General features: G+C 34.6%; 2 protein-coding genes across 7 annotated transcripts; one reads left to right on the forward strand and one right to left on the reverse strand.

Annotated features, from left to right (window-relative positions):
- Window positions 1-84: 84 nt before the first annotated feature.
- LOC117931721 (syntaxin-71-like) lies at window positions 85-4,039 on the reverse strand. Of its 5 annotated transcripts, none has more exons than XM_034852761.1 (7): window positions 3,686-4,039; window positions 3,095-3,236; window positions 2,304-2,469; window positions 2,118-2,203; window positions 1,236-1,304; window positions 818-899; window positions 85-408 (listed from the first exon to the last, which is right to left on the reverse strand). In XM_034852761.1, exons 1-5 carry the CDS (start codon window positions 3,787-3,789, stop codon window positions 1,299-1,301), a joined length of 504 nt encoding a protein of 167 aa, XP_034708652.1. In that variant the 5' UTR covers window positions 3,790-4,039; the 3' UTR covers window positions 85-408; window positions 818-899; window positions 1,236-1,298. The 5 variants fall into 5 exon arrangements, with proteins under 5 accessions (XP_034708652.1, XP_034708650.1, XP_034708648.1 ...); XM_034852759.1 differs by having other exon boundaries at window positions 818-894; window positions 3,095-3,220; window positions 3,686-4,037; XM_034852757.1 differs by having other exon boundaries at window positions 826-899; window positions 3,095-3,220; window positions 3,686-4,037.
- Window positions 4,040-5,825: 1,786 nt separating this feature from the next.
- Window positions 5,826-14,169, forward strand: LOC117932124. 2 transcript variants are annotated; one of them, XM_034853179.1, is made up of 14 exons: window positions 5,826-6,226; window positions 7,306-7,364; window positions 7,646-7,754; window positions 8,196-8,321; window positions 8,572-8,630; window positions 9,170-9,775; window positions 10,327-10,865; window positions 11,064-11,128; window positions 11,891-11,970; window positions 12,464-12,568; window positions 12,911-13,050; window positions 13,128-13,256; window positions 13,398-13,550; window positions 13,701-14,169. In XM_034853179.1, the coding sequence occupies exons 1-14, from the start codon at window positions 6,052-6,054 to the stop codon at window positions 13,837-13,839; spliced, it is 2,484 nt and encodes an 827-aa protein (XP_034709070.1). In that variant the 5' UTR covers window positions 5,826-6,051; the 3' UTR covers window positions 13,840-14,169. The 2 variants fall into 2 exon arrangements, with proteins under 2 accessions (XP_034709070.1, XP_034709071.1); XM_034853180.1 differs by having other exon boundaries at window positions 5,827-6,226; window positions 8,196-8,305; window positions 8,562-8,630.
- Window positions 14,170-14,208: the final 39 nt, after the last annotated feature.

Here is a 14,208-nt window from a genome sequence, read left to right on the forward strand (position 1 = left end):
GGTTTCTAAATTTGTATCAACTTACAAAATTTATTTGCAATAATTAATTTATCGTGTTTTTTTTTTTTCATTAGAGATGAAAAATACGAGAATTACTTTGGCTTTTCATAATATATGACTTCAAAATTTCAACCGGAGTAGGATATTTTGATACACAAAGTTTGGACGTTTCCACTGCTCCATTTGCTAGAGCCAAAGAGAAACAGCAGAAGAGAGAAAATAAAACCAGCTGCAAAACTTCGAATATCAGAGCTGCATTTAGAGAGAGCTGCAGAACTTTGAATATCAGAGCGGCAGAAAGAAGGTGCAATCACATGCACAAAGAGATTCCTCAAGCTGCAGAAACCATACCAAAAGTGTAGACAAATCTGATGTTGTAGCTTGAAACTGATCTCACTACTTCATACACTGCAAAAGAGAAGCTCTGAATATGTTAGAAATTCATCTCCATTTTTGTTTACTTAGCAGGTGGTGTGTACACAAAAGGGCAGGCCTAAAGGGGATAACAAGACCAGGAAAAACACGAGTACCGACTTTGATTTGTAATTTCGAAAATATGACAAAATTTTTACAATCAGGAAATAGCATTGATTCGATTTTTGATGGTTCCCAAGACTCTGTTCTAAAGGATCAAATCAAGGGAAATTGATCTCAAGGAAGAACATTGTCTGGGAACATGCTCATGCTAAACAAGAAGTCTTTCGATTTTTATGTTCCCAGGGCGAAAGACCATCAAATTCTTTTCAAACAATTTTGCATTGGTATGGAGTAAGCAATAGGAGTTGTTGACGAAAAGTTAATATGGTTAGAAAAGGACCTTACTACCATACATAGGAAGCGACTCCGAGAATCATACATCATGGGATGATATCAATGAAGAAGTTGCGACTGGACCTATGCTGCAGAGCAAATCCAACACATCCATGCAAAATACATTTAGTTGAAGGCAAAAATATTGCGGTGCGTGTGTGGGTGGCGGGTTTGGTGAGGTAGAAAATACTATTAAGCTCTCCTGAAAAATCAGCTTTACTTCGGTTACAATGTTCTCATGTCTCACTTTGGCATTTTTGAAGGTTAGAATTCACTCCATAATTTTAATTTCTTTTATTTAATTTTTTTATTGGATAGGCAACTTAATAACAAACTAATGCCAGCATCCCAGCTGGTAAAGCAGCAGCAGCATTGTTTTGGTTACATTTGATATCACAGAAGTCAGAGGACAGAATAGAGCATACCTCATTCACATCAAGAGCCATGTTTTTCGATGTGTCCAAATCTCTTGCTATCACATCCAAACCTTAATCCTGCAGAATATTAAATCAAATCATTGTCAGAATTTTTAGGTCAGTCACAACCCATGCATTATGAACATTCAGAGATGACAGAGAATATTGAACATTACTACTTCTTCCACACCACTAAACCTATACATGCATCAAAATTGAGGTACTGTTAAAAAATGTTAAGTTCTATATACAGCTTGAGTACAAACCTTTATCACTACTGTACCTAAAGATTTTCGCCCACATGCAGTTTACCAAATAAAAGCCAATTTTTTCAGTCAATAATTCAATTGCAATGTGTTAAACGATAAGAACCGATACAACACAATAGTAAAGCCCTAAACTTTTGACACTGAATAAAATAAATTAATTTTACTAATTAAAAAGAAGCATTCTCTTGTTGAAATGCCACTTGGATTTACTTATATTGGCAATCAGCATAAATCAAAAGGCCATTTAAAATGACTTTTATCTCTAAGCTTATGCAGGAAGGGGAACCTTTTTTGTCTCTTCCCTGTAGGAAACTTCACATGGTAGAATAAACAAATTAAAAACCACCCCCAAACATAAACTTCTGTCAATGGTTTCTGTTGTCCTTAAGGCATTTCTAGTTCTGAAAATAGTTCTCAATACCCACTTAACTTGAACAGAGAAGTGCTTTTCATTTCAATTAATTGAGCAGCTAGTCAGCTTATTAAAGGCTAGCTAATATAAAAGAAAGCATGAAAGGAAACACAGTGGCAGCAAAAGCTTCCCCACACAATATGTTCTAACATCTTGAAGATAAAATGACATATGCACAAAAAACAAGATCAAAAGAAAGAACACACTTGCCTGTTTCATTTTCTGCATTTCATTTCCCTGCCTAAATCGGATAGACTCTTCAGTTTGCTGACAGTAATTACTGCCAAATATCTTATCTGTTATAATTTGAGAACACAATTGCACAGTCACCAAATCTTTTTTCTATAAGAACTTTGAGTGACTATGCATGGATTGGTACGACTTGTGATTGATCACCTGAAGTTGAGCCAATTTTAATTCCTCCATGCGATGCTGAAGTTGCCCACCCGCCAGTTTGTTTAGCCCCCCTTGCAATCCCATCTGAAATTGCTTCAATCCTCTCTTTTAGCATAGATATTAAATTATTTTGAGCCGCAAACTCTTCTTTTGAAAGCAAATTGACCTACAAATGATGGTCAACATCAGCAAAATCATTACCAATGAATAGAAGTCAGCTAAAATTAGTATGCATATCACATGCATCAGTAAGCAAAAAGTGAAAAACAAAAGATTGCGATAAGAATCTTCCAATTGCAAGAATTTCTGTAGATACTTCGGAATAGACTTACTATAACTAGTAATTTTTTTTAATAAAAAAAAGTCTACTAAAAATGGACATGATACACAGAAGATTCTATAAACTAGACATAAAAGCTCAATGAACCTTATAGTCCTATGCTGAGGAAATGGTTTAAAGGAAAACTCACTCTATTGTTTTGAGAAAACGAAAAGGTTGGCCCATCTAAGCATTTGATTCAGCCCATTGCAGTGAATCTTTGCTTCCCAAATTCCTAAGCATAAAGTTCTATGGCATGTTTGATTAACTGACGGAAATGGAATATCTCCTTGCAATCTGAATATAATCTAGTAAATTATCCATCATCATGAATTGAGTAGTTACATTAAAATAGTGGTCTTGATGACAACAAAATTTGAAATCACAAACTCCCATACTTCAATTTTCCATCATGGTCCCATTTAAGATCACGAATTTGTAGCATTAAATGTTGGGCAAACACAAAATTCACCCTTTCAAGAGTAAGTTTCTGCAATTCGGAAACCTCCTCTAGCAAATAGGCCTTAGTTTGTTGAACGTCGGCCTTCATTGCGACATCAAAAGCCCTGTCTTCCTCCGTTGTTGCAGCCTCCAATTTCTGCGGAATTCCGAAACTAAAAACAAATATTAGAAAGGAAAATGCAGGGTTTGCTACCGGAGAAAATATAGGCAAACAACGCAACCAAAAAAAAAAAGTGAAAGTTTTTTAATCATACGTTATTCATTATTTAAACAGCGAGCTTCATGCAACTGAACCCTAATACAAGTATTCCCCTTTAATTGGTTGATTTAGAAGGAAAATGTTCCGGCTGTTTGCGTAGAAAATGCATGAAAATTAATCGTGAATGCTTTTGATTTTTCAATCATGCATTAATTAAACAACAACCTCCATCGAACTGAAGCCTAATACAACTATTTCGTGTATTTGGATGATTTTCCTTCCTTTTCTTTCCTTTTTCTCGACAACCAAACAGAGGGAATTCGATACCTAGAAAAAAAACACACACACACACAACTGGCCATTCAACACAGAACTCTTCGACATACAAATACGGAGAGAGACCTGGAGAGAGGCTTCGATGCCGGCCTCGACGACGTCGTATTGAGATCCCAGAGCTTCATTGTGGTTGTCGAGATCGTACTTCTCGTATCTTCTGCAGATCGCATCGACGCGCTCGATCAAATCGATCACACTCATCTCTCTCTAAACACTCTCCTCTGGCTTTCTCTCTAAAACTGGACCCTGTTGAAAGGGTGAAGTTTAGGCGCATTGAAGTGTACGTTTGACTTTGCATTCTGATCGTTGTTCGCCGATGAGATCATCATGATCGCATGATAAAATTCCAAGGCGCTGTTTGGGTGAGGAACAATTTGTTGAGGGCAACTATCTTCCCTAACAATTTCAATGTTTTCTTTCCCCCTTTTCCCCTATTTCTTCTTACCAGTTACCACCAAACACGTCCAAGCTGTCATGGATTTTAGATGTGAAATTAAATTTATATATATATTATAAAAAAATATTTGAAATGTTATATATTTTCATATTGTTTATATTTTTTTTTTTTAATAAATTGAAATTAAATAACAAATATTTGAAATCATTTTCACATCCATCCAAGTAAAATAAAAAATATATTTCAAATTTTAAGAATAGTAATAAAACATATAATAGTAATAATGTTTTTTTAACCTCATTTAACAATTTTATGATTCCTTTTCTTTGTTTAAAATACTAAATTATTTGTATATTTTATTTGTATTTAGAGATCATCTTTTCATTGATTTAGCATTTAAAAGGGGTTATTGATTCCAAATTTTAATTATTTGAACGCTTTTTTGTTTTATAAATTTCAAATTTTACTTGTTATATCAATACTGTCAATTCACAAGTAAATATTGGATGCTTAATTGTAAATAATCCATTTCCTTTTTAGTTTTATTTTTTTTCTTTAATAGTCATACTTGTTTTTTTTTTCTTCATAAATAAACATCCTTAGGAATATTGAATAGCAATAAAATAAAGTATATGAATAAATATAGAACCTAAAAAAGTTATTTTTGTTGTAAAATAAAGTAAGAGAAGAAAAAAGCAAAAAAGATAAATTAGAATATAGGAAGATAATATAATAGATTTAGAGGTATCTTCCTTTTATAGGGAGCCACAAATAGATATACATCGGATAATCATCCACAAGTTCGCGATAAATTCTCATATTTTTTAACAATTTTCACAGGAAATGGATTTTTTGGTAAAATAATTATCATATCATGCATTAAAATATTGTTTATCTCACATTACCCGAAAACATCCTTATACGGATGTATGAGTTGTCATGCGTACCCAAATAATGTGAATTATTTTTCAAAAATGCACTTTCCATTAAAATAACTTTTTCAAATTATATTTTCATTCATATTTTGCATAGCTATGTTTGATTCTCATAAAATTTAAAGGAAAATACAAAGGAAAAATAAAAGAAAATAAAAGTGATGGAAAATAAAAAAATAAATTAAAAATCAATAAATTATTTTTATTTGTTACTTCAAATTCATTTTACTTATTTTAACTCATCAATAAATAAATTAAAAATATATAATTTTATAAACAGTTTTATTTATATTTGATTTTATTCTATATTTTTTATAAGACAACCAAACATGAAAATAATTTTTCTTTACATTTATTTATTTTTTTCAATATTTATTGGAACAAAACATAACCTAAATATTGCATGTTAACATAATTTCCCCTATAAAATTTGACATTTTTTTCCATATACTTTCAAATTAACGAGTCAAATCCCACTTTTCTCTTTTTTTTTTCTTAATTTTTCTATAACTATCTCTTCATAATTATTTGTTTACTCTTAACTTTTTTAAATTACTTTCCTAAATTAAATGCAACTTTATAAAAATATAAATAGGCAATTGTTACATCAAATAACCAATTTCACAAATATTAGCCTCTCATCCAAAACTAAATCCCAATTATGGATTAAACAACTAAATAACTACCCATTTCCCAACGCCCCTCCACACCCCCCAAAAAGAAAAAAAAAAAACAAAAAACAAAAAACAAAAACAAAGATTCAATCATAGTATAATAAATATTAGTAGTAGTTAATTTCTAAAGTTGAACCTAACACACCAAAGTCTTGAATGCTGTTCACTCATCAAGCAAGTGGCGACACGCTCCAGTCTCTCCTTTCTCAATAACTGAGCCGTGAAGCCTACGCTCTCGCACTCCCTCCCTCCCTCTTCGTTTCTCTCGGCGTCAAGCTTGACGAGCAGGAGTCAACATTTAGATTTTTCTCAAGTTGTTTAATTTTATATATGGAAATATATAAGCAATGTGGGATGATGTTTTTTAATCCCTTTTAACAAAAAAAAAAACCCATGTTTATTCTGTGCTGAGAATCATCCTCAATCATGTTCAGGAATTCGATTCTGTGTAGTTGTTATATGAATCTTTTTCTTTTCATTACATGTTTTCTTTGCTTCTGTTTTTCGTACGAAGAGTACGGTTCCTACAATTCGTTCTCTGTTTCCAGCATCAGTTACTCTAAAACCAAGCTTAAACCCTACGAATGGCGCTATATCAGAGGTGGGTTAGTTTATTAGCAGCAGCCCTTTTGAGAATTTGCTTGATCAATTGATTTTATTTGATGGGTGTTGGTCAGAGTATATACTTTCTTGGAGGAATTAATTCTTGGAATTCGTACTAGTGATTGGGTAATTAATGAGTTGATTTTTTTTTAATTATTTGTTTTTATTTTTGGAAGGGATTTGGGTTGTCGTGTTTGCTAGGTCATGGCAAAATTCGAACTCGTTGAAGGAATTTATGTAATTTATCGAAGTGATCGAGTGTTGCTTTAATGAATTTGTTTGATTTTTTTTTGGTTTTTGAAGGATGTTTGGGTCTTATGATCAATGGATTTATTTGAAGGAATTTATGGAATTAGTTTAATTCCTGATTGAGTGATCCTACTGAATTTCATTTTTTGGGTTGTTTATGTATTGCTTGAAGTATTCATCCATGATGTATAGGTTGTTTTTAGTGTTTAAAATTCATAATGATTATATAAGAGGAGTAAAAAAATGTTCATGGAAACATACTTTGTTTCTGGAGTTGACTTAAGGATTTGAGGTGTTCTGGTTATTGGGTCCTGGTTGAATCCATCTCTTTCTCAACAAAAATTTTGGATTTATCACGTAATCGGAAGTGATATTAACTTCTGTTTTCCGTTTGTTTTACTTTGTTGTTTATGGTCAAACTTGATTAGTACTGTTGATTGATTAAGAACCAGTTGTACATATGCCTTTTTAAGACTAATTTCATCTTGATTAGTGCTGTAGACTGATTGAGAGCGAGTTGTATCACATACCTTTTTGTGAGAAAAATACATGAATGGTATGTTTAAATTTCCTTTGGATCCATCTTCATGTAAAAGAACAAGATTAGTATCCCGTAGTAATGGAAATGAAGTTGTGCTATCTTCATTCCTTTTGATGCTTTAAATACAATATTTCAAATGTGGGAGTTTTAGTGACCATGTTGCAGTTTTGTGATGAACTTCATTGTATCTCATCTATCTAGCTTTGGTAGTTCTCTGCCTTGTGGAAATCTTAAGGAGTCATTGTGTTTGATCATACATTATCTTACTCTTCTTTGCCTTGTTGCAGTTGAGTTGCCGCTGTGGTTCTCTTCAATGTCAATTGCATTAGAGTCAGATGTGGACATTGTAAGTATGCTTATTGAACTCTTTGAAATGTGTGGTATTTAAGAATGTCATGCTCTTTGTTGGTGCCGGTTAAAGGGTTCTTTTATAAATGGAATTTAAGATTTGATGTTGATGAATTGGAAGTTCTTTGCATTACCTTTATTTTTGAAAACCTGATAATAAGCTCACGTCAGGCACTGTGGTTTGCCCCTAAAATGGGAATTGCATCACCTTTTACTGCCGTTAATTGATCTTGAATTTTTTTGCTTCCCCTTTCTTCTCATGGTTCAATTTGTCTGCAGGATACTGAAAGCATAGGAAAGATTCTTAAAAGCACAGTGCCAATGATATGCTTCCGAAATGGTAGCCCCCCACTGCCGGATGTCTCAAACACTACAGTAAAAGATTTAGGTAGAAATTGCCGGATAACCTCAACTTAACTCAGCTTTGTCCAAATTATTTCAGGCATTACTGGAATCGTGTTTTGCAATTCTGCTACATATAGGGTTATGTTTTCTGAAAATCATACTTGTAATCATTGCTTGCTCAGAAAAGAATTTGGTAAGTGATGGGCTTGATAACATCCCAACTTCTTAAAATTGATTTTCTTTTCTCATAAAAAGTGCATCAAAACCCTCAACAAATTCTTCTTATTGTGTTGAAATTTTCATAAACTTACTTGTGCTTTGATCAATCTTAAACATGCTCTGGTTACAATGTTCCATAATGCCTGCTTCTGCTTTTGGTTTTGCATTTGTTTCAAATTTTGGTTCAATGGTTATCCTTATTCTTGTTCCAGTGCAATGAAATTATGATTGTAAGCAGTTCACAAAGGTTCTTCTGCTGTTCTAGTGTTAGGTACTCTCTCTAATGGATCTTTTGGAGTGACGGGAGGTCTTCAAAATACAGAGCAGTGCTATCCTATGCAGAAAAATATAACGACAAGATTGACAAATGAGCAGGTTTTTGAGAATTACTGTAAATGCCTCTCTAATTTTATGCAAATGTCATTCTTCATCTTCCCTTTTTCTTTCTTATGCAAGTGTTTCAGAATATCAGTATTTCTTTCTTGACATAATCTGTTGCCACGACTGTTATCAAAGCCTTTTACATTTTGGCTCATAGGATATTTCATTACCGTTTTCCTTATCTTTATTTCTATCTTAGTTGTCTGGTTGATAACAGTTATTAGAGTCCAACTTACAAAAAATTATTCAGATTTCTCCAGGGGTCTGGTATTTTGGTGTTTTCAATGGCATTGGACCTATGAGGACACAATCAAAGATGGTATGCACCGTTACCTCTAGTACTTGAATTTTTTTTGTCATTTGGGAATATATTTCCTTGCTTTCAATGGAATTGGATCTGTGTGTTTAAAACGGAAGGCTGACATTTTATTAGGATTAAACTCTATTGTTGTCTAAAATGGAGGATGTCTTGATTGCTTGTCGTTATTTTAGAAATCAGCAAGGCATGCACTACTAGCTAATCTTGATTTTTTTGCCATTTCATTGAACAGCAGGATATCATTCTAACCATCATAACAGCACACATTTTGGTTAAAAAAAATGGTGTAAATTTCTTTCCCGATTTTTTCCCACTCATCAACAGTATTTCTTCACTTTTGCTAACATTTTTTTCTGCCGAAAGTCACTGTACCTATTATACTGAAAATCTAAATCTCCAAATCAGCCCTTCTCTGGATGGCTCTTTGCATTTTATTTTATTTTTTCTCCTTTTCAATTAGTGTCCTTGGTGTTTGGATTTGAGACACATGAGTTTTACCTTCTGAACATTTTAGAGCCATTTCTGATCTGGCGTTGCAGATTAGTCGAGGATCATCGTACACCTTCAGCGCCAATGTAAGTGTGGAAGGATGTACAACTTCAACAATGTCAGGCCAATACTGCAACCAAACAGTTAATCCACTTTCATGTGTTCTATCTGACAGCTCCAATTTTACAGAAAGTCTTTCAATTGACAACCAAACCACAGAAAATTTCATTTCATGCAGAAGTTCTTTTGAGAATTCTTGCCATGTGGATGGTGAACCCAAAATCTACTTCTTGGATGTAATGGGACTACCAGAACAGTTATCTGTTACAGTGATGAATGTCAGGTTCAATGGAACATCCTCAAATTTCACTGGGAATGTCAGTGAAATTAATGTAATGTGTCTTGCTCGGCATGGAACAATTCCTCTGCCGAATTTGCATGATTATTCCACTAATATAAATAAGGCTCCTTTGGTCATCCGCTCACCAAAGGTTGGTCGCTGGTATTTTACTATTTTACCTGTTAATCTGTCAAAAGAGATTGGAGGGAGCCAGGATCCAACAATAAAAGTTTGCTATTCCATGGAATGGAAAGTACTCGAATGTCCGTTGGGAAAAGCTGGGCTAAACTGTACACAGGAAAGATACATGCTTCAGGTGGGATGTTGTCTTATATGTGTTTATTACTACAGTTTTTCATGTTTGAACCACTGTCTATTGATTAACTGCTGTTTTTATCAAATAAATCTGCAGCAATGTGGAATCCATTGATTGATTGGTTTGTATTCATCATGTTTATTAATTATGAAGATATGAGCTCTTGGATGAAGGGAATATTATTTAACTTAAACTCTTGTGTTCATGGGGAACAAAGTAAGTAAAAATCTTAGAATGAAAAGGTGGACATGTAACACACACGGGTGAATTTTGGGTGTGTGACATAGGCAGCTCTCGAGTCCTATCTTGAGCTCTTGCTAGAAGAGCAAGAAGGTGCACTTTTTAGAGTTTTGGTTTAAGTTACAAGATTCCTAAAGCAGAAGCAAATAAAATTTTTTATTGCAGATTCCACTGTTTTTTGGCCATTTGTTTTCTGTGCATGAAGTTAATCATTGCCCTGTTTTTTACTGGTAACTTTTCTTTCTGTTGATGCTTCAAGAAAATTATTCGCAGGAATAATTTATTGATAAGCTGAGAATGGTTCTCTGCAGACAGTTCTCAGGAGAAATCCAACTGCCTTTTTTGAATCTTATTATTTGCCAGTCAGTGAAAAAGTTTCTCCAGATTCTGCCAATTTTCCTCTGGAACCTCTTTTAAGCAACTACTCAAATGGGGGAGAGCTTGGTGATGCTTGGACTTATTTTCTTATGGACGTTCCTCATGGTGCAGCTGCGGGAAATATCCACATCCGACTAACATCAGATGTGAAAATAAATTATGAAATATATGCCAGATTTGGTGCATTGCCAACCCATGATACTTGGGATTACTTCTATGCAAATAAAACAAGCAGCAGTGATGGCTCGATGTTTTTCATGCTGTATAATTCAAGTGAAGAATCTGTTAATTTTTATATCTTGTATGTTAGAGAAGGATCATGGAATTTTGGATTGAGGTATCTAAATTCTTCAAGCAGCACTTCCACAGCTCAAACTACTATGTCTATTTCACTGGAAAGATGCCCAAAAAGATGCTCATCTCATGGGCAGTGCCAATCTGCTGTTGATGCAAGTGGATTAACATTTTACAGGTTTTGTTATCACCCCACCACTTTTTAAACTTCATCATTTGCACATCTTTCATGCTTTATAGTTTCTTTACTTGCTAGGCTAAATATATCACACTGTTCTTATTCTGGTCAACATTATTCAGATGTCTCTGCATAGAAATTCCAAATAATTTTTTTAACTTTCTCGACTTTTTCTTTTTCCGTGTTTTCTTCCTGTAGTTACTGTGCATGTGATCGGAACCATGGGGGCTTTGATTGTAGTGTCGAAATCATATCACATCAAGGTAAAATTTCAATTTTGAAATGTATGCCAAAGTCCTCCAATTGGTCTCTGGTGAACTTTACTACCAATAATTTCAACTTCACGGTCATGTTTTGGTTTACTTTTTCTATCTCTTTCTTGTTTATATAAGCTGAAATTTTTCTCTATCAGTTGTTCACACGTGTAATTGCTTTTAGAGAGGAAGTTCAGGGGATGCTTTGGAAACTGCAAAATTGAAGCTGAATGGTTACAAAACAGCATATTTTCAATCCGTTCAACTTGCGGGTCACTAAACTGTCTTGATTTCTCTATAAAAATATATTTTAAGAAAAATTTCAATCTCCACTTGTTTTCCCACATGTACTATTCCCAGCAAGGTTGTGATCAATGCCTCAATTTTGTAGTTTCCTAGACAGTCTACTTTAGTAGTAAGGATAGGCTACTTTGGTAGTAAGGATCGGAGAGATTCTAATCCATGATAAGAGCTGCAAATCCCTGAATTAAAAGGGAAGCAAACACAAAACCTGAAGCCAAATGGAACCCAAGGATAATCCTTGAACAGAAAGGGTCCAGCTATTTCAAGGGTCCATGGCTCTTATCACACTCTTGAATATGTGGGTTCAAAGCATTTACAGAAGGCATGTGGTTTTGGGATTTGCTTTGTGGCAGTTCATCTTCTTTTTTGGGCTATTGTTTCATTCAATCAATCTGAAGCCTGGTATGAGGACCTTGTGCAATGCTTTTCAATGTACGTTACCTAATCCACTTGTCGCACACTATGTAGGGCACATATGGCAATCAATTTCTCTTATTGCATCAAATGCTGCAGCTGTACTTCCTGCTTATTGGGCTCTTCGCCAGAAGGTACTATTCATAATCCACTTGGATTGGACTGAGAATCATTTGCAACCATTCACTGCAAATGATGATAAATAACAAGAATATGATGAGTTTTGGAAGTTTGACATCTGATTTTATTTTTGTCAGCATCAATTCCCTATCCTCTAAGAAAAAGTGGGCCACTAAAGTGCCACTCAAAGACCTTTTTGGCCCCGGTTTGGATATACTCTATTTTAAAATGTGAAATGGATAATGAGCATAAACCAGTGATCTTATTTTTTTATTTGTGGTAGTGAAGCTGACAGGAGATGTCAATGATATTACAGAAACTTTATGGGAGATCAATAAAATTGTTGGTAACCTGAGAGATGACTAGGAAATTTCTCATAGTTACGAATTTAGTTGTTAACAGATTAACAAATATACAGTAATGGACTTGAGCTACCGGGTCAACTTGAATCTAGTGGTCCATTATTTTGTCTCTAATGTCAACAATGCATTTATTTGATTTGTGCAGGCATTTGCTGAGTGGGTTCTCTTCACGTCAAGTGGGATTTCTAGTGGACTATATCATGCATGTGATGTGGGCACCTGGTGTGCATTATCCTTTCATGTCTTACAGGTATGAGTTGTTGTTCATGGTTTTTAATGTGAGACTATTTGTTCTCAGTGGCATTACAGATAAGAAAAGCCCGTGAAATGTTTATTACCATTGTTGTGAACTTGAGCAAAATTTTGAGAAATTGAGTTTGGCATTGGATTATGCATTTTAACGTGATATCCTGGAAGCCATTTGAAGCTCGAGAGGAGCATCAATGGGATTGGTTGTCTTATCAGAAAATGTGATAAAATCTTTATAAACATTAGCATTTGTTGCTCTATGTTGAACAAATACACATCCTCTTATGTGCTTTTCTTTAAGATATTATTCATTACTCATTAGTTAAATGGGGGATGGTTTCAGTTCATGGACTTCTGGCTCTCATTTATGGCTGTGGTGAGCACGTTTGTGTACCTAGCTGCTATTGATGAAGGTTCGAAGAGGACGATTCACACAGCTGTTTCAATTCTTACAGCCCTCATGGCTGCAACTGAGGCAACCAGGTACAAAGAACTGACACCTATGGTTTGAGTATGCTCGGATATTGTGATGGCCTTTTAAACATTGCCAAAATCTGCAGGTCTGCTAATATCATTCTTGTAATAGCAATTGGGGCTCTGGGTCTCCTTGTTGGATGGCTGATAGAATTCTCAACCAAATTTAGGTCATTTTCATTTACAACAGGATTCCACGTAAATGTGCTTCACAGGTAAGTTTATTCTTTTTGTTTTTTTTTTTGGGTATCAAAATCTTGAATCTTGTTTGGTCATGATCCTTAACTCATGATAGAAGATATTGGTTCCCCAATTCTTGTCTAAGATATCCGAGTGTGTGTGTGTGTCAACTGCAGATGGCAAACTATTAGAGACTCGCTGCGAAGTCTTATCAAGACACTTTTAAAACGTTTCCGATGGGGTTTTGTGCTTGCTGGCTTCGTTGCACTAGCCATGGCTGCCATAAGCTGGAAACTGGAAACCAGTGAAAGCTACTGGATTTGGCATAGGTATGATGAAATTAGAAGTCTGGGTTTTCTCATGTTTGATGCATAAAATGGTTGCAGCAAATGACATGTCAAATAAATTTCTTTTGTTTCTTCTTCTGTTTTGTTGGTATCCCTCACATGTTTTCATGTTTGTTGCATTTAATGGTGCAGCATGTGGCATGTCAGCATATACACGTCTTCTTTCCTTTTCCTCTGCTCAAAAGCAGACTACATAAATAACGAGGATGAAGGAACCCCAGATAGAAATTATGAGTTAGCTCGCCAGGATTCAATCCCCAGAGAGCCATAGGGGGAGATGGAGGAATGTTTACAAACTCTGACCCCCCAAGTTCGTTGTAAATTCATGTGTCTGTTTTAAGTTACTTATCTATTAGGACAAAAGGAATCAAGCCAGGGCGGAAATGTTACTGAGAGTTATATATAGGGAGAAGAGAATGTAGAACATCAGGATGAAGATCAGAGTTTTGATCATGTAAATTTGTAGTGCATTACATCAACGTTTATGCTCAAAACAGACTGTTGATTTGCTGCACAGAGAGTAGCAGCCTCCAAAATTTAGCTGTGTCCTGTGGGAAAAGTTCAATATATATTTATTTGATTGGTCAATAAACCCGAAAAAGGACAGTAGATGATGGTCCATATGTTTTTTTTTTTCTTC

The sequence above is a fragment of the Vitis riparia genome, chromosome 15 (genome assembly GCF_004353265.1).
Source record: "Vitis riparia cultivar Riparia Gloire de Montpellier isolate 1030 chromosome 15, EGFV_Vit.rip_1.0, whole genome shotgun sequence".
Lineage (NCBI taxonomy): Eukaryota > Viridiplantae > Streptophyta > Magnoliopsida > Vitales > Vitaceae > Vitis > Vitis riparia.

Excerpts from the sequence above, each read along its gene's own strand:
- LOC117931721 (XM_034852760.1), bottom strand. The coding sequence starts at position 3,820 with ATGAGTGTGATCGATTTGATCGAGCGCGTCGATGCGATCTGCAGAAGA. Across the intron at positions 3,221-3,685 it reads GCATCGAAGCCTCTCTCCAG|AAATTGGAGGCTGCAACAAC; the intron begins GTCTCTCTCCGT and ends GGAATTCCGCAG. Across the intron at positions 2,470-3,094 it reads AGAAACTTACTCTTGAAAGG|GTCAATTTGCTTTCAAAAGA; the intron begins GTGAATTTTGTG and ends CATCATTTGTAG.
- LOC117932124 (XM_034853179.1), top strand. The coding sequence starts at position 6,052 with ATGTTCAGGAATTCGATTCTGTGTAGTTGTTATATGAATCTTTTTCTT. Across the intron at positions 6,227-7,305 it reads CGAATGGCGCTATATCAGAG|TTGAGTTGCCGCTGTGGTTC; the intron begins GTGGGTTAGTTT and ends GCCTTGTTGCAG. Across the intron at positions 13,551-13,700 it reads AGCTACTGGATTTGGCATAG|CATGTGGCATGTCAGCATAT; the intron begins GTATGATGAAAT and ends TTAATGGTGCAG.